Source organism: Chiloscyllium punctatum, chromosome 10, assembly GCF_047496795.1.
Source record: "Chiloscyllium punctatum isolate Juve2018m chromosome 10, sChiPun1.3, whole genome shotgun sequence".
Classification (NCBI taxonomy): Eukaryota; Metazoa; Chordata; class Chondrichthyes; order Orectolobiformes; family Hemiscylliidae; genus Chiloscyllium; species Chiloscyllium punctatum.
In genome coordinates this window covers 172,908-179,391 of record NC_092748.1, presented here as the reverse complement: position 1 = coordinate 179,391, position 6,484 = coordinate 172,908, and the positions used below count along the sequence as shown (strand labels likewise).

The following is a 6,484-nucleotide window of genomic DNA, read 5'->3' as shown; positions in this document are numbered from 1 at the left end:
AACTTTTGTTTCTTTTCTAAAACATTTTGTATACTCAAAAGTAGAATAGTTTAAATTGTGCAGAATGCTGACAATTTGTGAGCAGAGTAAAAACAAACAGGCCCTTGATTGATGAAACCATTAACACAGGCAGGGAAGAATGAGTCCTTGACTGATAATACTGCAGGGTGAGAGAAACAACTTTGGAGACTCTGAAGACTTTGTGATAAGGGTGCAAATCAAAGAATAATGATGTTTTTAAGAATGTGAACCTCATGGCTCGTTAGAGCCAGGGAGGGGAGGGTCTGGAGGCATTTGTTGCAGACTTTGTGATAAGGGTGTAAATCGAAGAATAATGATGTTTTTAAGAATGTGAACCTCATGGCTTGTTAGAGCCAAGGAGGGGAGGGATTTGTACTGTATATAATGAGAAACTTTGTAAGCCTCAGCGCGCCTTTTACTCAGAAGGCTGCCCGACTCTGCAGACTTGCTAATAAAACTTTGTTTTCCTGAATTTGTCTAGAGCGATTATTAAGAAGCGATTTTCGTTTCTAACAACTTGGGGGCTCGTCGTCCGGGATCAACACTCCGGCCGCGGGGGGAGCTGAGGAAGGACATCGGAGAAGGTGCACCCTGCTGATTTCAGCAGTCCCTGATTCCTTGCTTGTCGCCCCGCGCGGCTTGAGCGAGTGATATCCGGGAGGCTCAAGAAAACAAAGGAGGGGTGTAACCGAGGCAGTGGGGACGGTTAACGATCGAGTAATTTCGGTGCACCGAACCCAGGTAAGAAAAACTTGCGGGGACCGTGTTTCCGGACGCCTGGGGACCTACGGGGTGCCTGTGGATTTTTCTACAGAGACGTAGGACTCAGGTATCTAGAGACCGGGGCTGGCCTGTGAGGGATTTTGCAGAGACCGTGTTTGCGGAGGAACGTGTACCTACGGGGTGCCTGTGATCTGTTTCACAGAGACGTAGGACACAGGAATCCAAAGACCGGGGGTGCCTGCAAAGGAACCTGGGCGATCACGGGACTGAAGGTCCGGGAATTGGCTACATTGTGATAGATTATCACGGGAGAAATATGAAGTCCTCGGAAATGGGAAATAAGGGATCTAAGGCGATTAAGGGATGGGCTGGGGTATGTTTTGTTATTTGTAGATAGAATAAGTATAAGTAGCAGGAAATGATCTTTGAAACATATGTTGTAAAATCCATATAAGTGGGAGCTTATAAAAATAATGGGTAAAGATGCTGCTGGGAGTTGTCCACAGACCCATCAACAGTAGCTTTCTTTGGGACAGAATAGTTCAGGGAGAAAATAAGGTGTGTAAAAAAACAGGCAGTATATTTATCACTGGTGATTTTAATTTTCATGTAGATTGGGAAAATCAAGTTGCCTAAGGAAGTCAGAAGGACACTTTTCTAGAATCATATGTTCTACATCCAAATGGGAATCAAGCTATTTTGCGTCTGATAATATATACTGAGGAAGGTTTAATACATGATCACAAAGTAAAAATAAACTCTAAAGGTTACAGTGACCATAATATGATAGAAGTTAGCATTCATGTTAAGAGTAAGAAACTTGGGTTGAAAACAACTGTGCTATAAACTCGAAGAAGGTAGGCATTGTGCAGAGTTAACTGGAGTGGACTCAGAAAGAAGTTTAATAGAAAAGACAACTAATGAGCAACTGCACACTTTTATGAAAATAGTTCATGACTCCCAGTTTCCTCAGTGAGGAAAAACGATTCCAGGAAGGGAATATCAAAGAATGATTAACCAAGGGAAAAAAAACAGACAGAGTTAAAAGAAAAGTCATAAAAATGGAAAAGATTGTGAGAGAATCAATGTCTGGAAGGTATCAAAAAAAAACTTAAATTTTGCTGCAAACAAAAAAACATTTATGACAGCAACAGACACACAATGCATGAAAATTGGTCCTATCCACTTAATGATTCAAATGGTTAAACAAGCTTTTGGAGAACACAAAGGACATCATCTGAACATTGGTTGTGCACGGAGAGAAATTGTATTATTGATAGCCACTGCTTGGATGTTATGCATTTTCCACCAAAGATATTTAATTGTGATTACTTTCCCCAATAATTGCATACAAATTAAGTCTGCAAAGGCTGCCAATTGTTATAACACCACCTTCTTGTGGTCTGTATGAAAATAGAATCTCTGTTGTATACTATTTATTATAAGGGAACACTGTTCCAACTACATGACAGAAAGGATAGCTGGCTTGCTTAACTGTAAGTATAACCTGTCTAAACAATAACTTCTCAGGATTAGTGACAACTGACTGAATTTCTGAATCATACGGTGCATTCTTGTAGTGTGCAGAAAACTGAGAAAGAACTCCATTAGCAGCTAAAAGGGTGTAAACTACTCAATGTATAAAACATACAGGAAACAGTTTGCAGAAAAATTCACCATTGACACGTTTAATTGCTACCATTCAAACACCCAAACTTCAGAAATGTAGGCCATCATTTACCTAACTGTGCAAATGTCCAAATCAACTGGGTTTACAGAAGCCCCGAGAAATTCTAAAGGACTGTTGCAATTTCAGGGAGGTGGGGGGATGGAATGGTGGAGAAGAGAGACCAACTGAAAATGATATTACTTTGAAGAGAGTTAAAGTTTCAATCAACCTCTTCAATTGTTGGTCCACCAGAAGGGTCCTTTCTGACTTGTTCTGAGAATGGCCCTTCGGGCATACCTCCCTGGTAAAGTTTGGCAATGATGGGCTTGCATATTTTTTTTTCAAATCTTTCAACTGCTGCTCAAAGTCCTCCTTCTCTGCTGTTTGGTTTGCCTCCAGTCAGGAGATGGCCTGGTTACACTTTTCGATGACTTTGTTCTTATCTTCCTCACTGATCTTGCCTTTCGTTTTCTCTTCCTCCACTGAACTCTTCATGTTAAATGCGTACGACTCCAGGGAATTCTTGGCTGTAATTTTCTCACGCTGCATATCATCCTGACCTTTGTACCTCTCCGCTTCCTGCACTATCCTCTCGATCTCCTCCTTACTCAACCTGCCCTTGTTATTGGTGATGGTGATTTTGCTCTCTTTGCCAGTGCTCTTGTCCACAGCAGAGACATTCAAGATGCCATTTGCGTCAATATCAAAGGTGACCTCAATCTGTGGTACACCACGTGGCGCAGGAGGGATCCCACTGAGGTCAAATTTGCCCAAGAGAACTCCGGAGGAAAGGTCTCCTGGCTCACACTCCGCCGCTCGACTTCCTCTTGCATAAGGTGGAGCCCGGAGACTGGGTACTTGTTAAGACCTGGAAGGCCGAAAAGCTCCAGCCGCGGTGGGAAGGACCGTTCCTGGTTCTGTTAACAACTGAAGCAGCTGTTCGGACGAAAGAGAAAGGGTGGGTCCACGCATTAAGGATAAAGGGGCCTGTTCCGCCTGAAGAAGAAAGCACTTGGACATGCGAGCAAGGGGACAAGCCGTTGGTGGTAAAACTGAAAAGACAGCAATAATGAACTCTACTTGGACTGTATTGGTGGGGATATTGATCAATTTACTCCTGTATGTGGGGGAGGGTGAGGGGAGATGTGACAAATGTCGAACTATAGTAAGACTTGGGATTTGAATCTACTCGGGAACATTGTGTCCCATTCCTATGTGGACGATTGGTGTTACGATGTGAGTGCACGACACGAATGTTGGGAGGATGGGAGACCCTATTATCAGGTATATAATAAAGGATACGGTGGCAAAATCCGTGGATGCCCTATAAATGACCGCTGGGTGTCTATTAGCAAAACTGGGAGGTGGGACCTATCCTCCGTGTTGCTCAGGGAACAGGTTGACAGAGTCAAGGAGACCAAGATACAGATCACTGATCGGGGGTTGGGGAAAGAGCAAGACCGTCAGGGAACGGTCGTGCTCTCTAAAGTGCCATCGGTATACGAAGAGGTAGAAGGAAAGATTGAACTCCCTGATGTTACACAAAACCTGTTTATTGATCTCACCTCTAGAATAGCCACTGTTTTAAATGTTAGCAATTGCTGGGTTTGTGGGGGGCCGCATATGTCGGAACAATGGCTGTGGACTGGTCAAAGCTTAGACATAGGGGAATTGCAGCAAACCACTTGGACTCATGTCAACGACAGAAAAAGCCAGGGGTGGAGACTGACAAACAGCCCTGAGGGCCGGTTCTGTATTGAAGGCAAGGGGACCGTGGAGGTAGGGATTAGTCCCTGTCAGAATGTATTGGATGCAACCACGCGAGTATGGTGGCCTCAGGATATTACTTGGTACATTGCAAACCGGGATCATGGAAATTGCGTTCCATTACGTACTGATTCCTCCTCTGACGAGCTGGGGACTGATTACTGGAATTGCAGTGGTCCTAGTCCTTATGAGGGCGTCCCTGGGGTAAAGGAACTGTGGGATGATGTTGTGAGGCAGGGAGGGCCTGCTCCAGATGGCCTATTTTGGATATGCGGTAATCGGGCATACTCCAAACTGCCCATGGGATGGGCTGGGGTATGCTTCCTGGGTCTAATACGACCTGCGTTCTTCCTATTACCCCGGGAGGAAGGCGATGATTTGGGGATTAAACTCTTTGACTCCCTCCGTAGGTCACCAAGGGATATCCAAGTCGGTGATTGGGGGGATGAGTGGCCACCGGCCCGGATTATTGAATACTACGGGCCAGCTACATGGGCACAGGACGGATCATGGGGATATCGTACTCCTATCTATATGTTAAATCGAATTATCAGGCTCCAAGCAGTCGTAGAGGTTATTACTAACCGGACTGCCCTGGCCCTGGAGTTGCTGGCTAAGCAGCAGGATCAGATGAGGGCTGCTATATATCAAAACCGACTTGCCTTGGATTATCTGTTGGCCTCGGAGGGGGGTGTGTACGGGAAGTTTAACCTGACTAACTGCTGTCTAGAAATTGACGATAATGGTAAAGCGGTTTTGAAAATTTCCGATGAAATTCGGAAATTGGCCCATGTGCCAGTACAATCTTGGCGTCCTCTTAGTGGCATCGGATGGTGGGATGGTCTCCTAGCTGGTAGCTGGTGGCGCACGGTGTTGCTGGTGGTTGGGGGGGGCATGATTCTTCTTCTCGTATTACCCTGCCTAACTCCCTGTATTCAGTTTTTAATTCAGAAAAATATTTCCCGACTCCAGGCAGTGGTGGTTCCACAACATGGGACGCGTGAACTTAAAGTGATGTTGCTGCGAAAGACCAAGGATTTCCCGGGCCCTTGAGGAGGGGGGGCTATATTGGTCAGGCACATCTTAAAGAAAGAAAAGGGTGGAATTGTGAGAGGTAATTTCGGTTTAAACTTTAAGATGTGCCTGGACCACAGACTGATCTATAATAAAAGACAAAACTTTTGTTTCTTTTCTAAAACATTTTGTATACTCAAAAGTAGAATAGTTTAAATTGTGCAGAATGCTGACAATTTGTGAGCAGAGTAAAAACAAACAGGCCCTTGATTGATGAAACCATTAACACAGGCAGGGAAGAATGAGTCCTTGACTGATAATACTGCAGGGTGAGAGAAACAACTTTGGAGACTCTGAAGACTTTGTGATAAGGGTGCAAATCAAAGAATAATGATGTTTTTAAGAATGTGAACCTCATGGCTCGTTAGAGCCAGGGAGGGGAGGGTCTGGAGGCATTTGTTGCAGACTTTGTGATAAGGGTGTAAATCGAAGAATAATGATGTTTTTAAGAATGTGAACCTCATGGCTTGTTAGAGCCAAGGAGGGGAGGGATTTGTACTGTATATAATGAGAAACTTTGTAAGCCTCAGCGCGCCTTTTACTCAGAAGGCTGCCCGACTCTGCAGACTTGCTAATAAAACTTTGTTTTCCTGAATTTGTCTAGAGCGATTATTAAGAAGCGATTTTCGTTTCTAACAGGCTGAAACAGAGGGGCTAAAACAGAGGGGCTGAAACAGAGGGCTAGAAACAGAGGGGCTGAAACAGAGGGGCTGAAACAGAGGGGCTGAAACAGAGGGCGAGAAAGAGAGGGGCTGAAACAGAGGCCAAGAAACAGAGGGGCTGAAACAGAGGGGCTGAAACAGAGGGCGAGAAACAGAGGGCGAGAAACAGAGGGCGAGAAACAGAGGGGCTGAAACAGAGGGCGAGAAACAGAGGGGCTGAAACAGAGGGGCTGAAACAGGGGGCGAGAAACAGAGAGGCTGAAACAGAGGGGCTGGAACAGGGGGCGAGAAACAGAGGGGCTGAAACAGAGGTGCTGAAACAGAGGGGGAGAAACAGGGGGCGAGAAACAGAGGGGCTGAAACAGAGGGGCTGAAACAGAGGGGCTGAAACAGAGGGCGAGAAACAGAGGGGCTGAAACAGAGGGCGAGAAACAGAGGGGCTGAAACAGAGGGGCTGAAACAGAGGGGCTGATACAGAGGGCGAGAAACAGAGGGGCTGAAACAGAGGGCGAGAAACAGAGGGGCTGAAACAGAGGGGCTGAAACAGCGTGCGAAAAACTGCGGGGCT

General features: G+C 45.5%; 1 protein-coding gene across 1 annotated transcript; it reads left to right on the top strand.

Annotated features, from left to right (window-relative positions):
- Positions 1 to 693: 693 nt before the first annotated feature.
- On the top strand, positions 694 to 5,849 carry LOC140481831 (endogenous retrovirus group 3 member 1 Env polyprotein-like). Its single transcript, XM_072578359.1, has 2 exons — positions 694 to 762; positions 3,070 to 5,849. The coding sequence occupies exon 2, from the start codon at positions 3,566 to 3,568 to the stop codon at positions 5,231 to 5,233; it is 1,668 nt and encodes a 555-aa protein (XP_072434460.1). The 5' UTR covers positions 694 to 762; positions 3,070 to 3,565; the 3' UTR covers positions 5,234 to 5,849.
- The last annotated feature ends 635 nt before the right edge of the window (positions 5,850 to 6,484 follow it).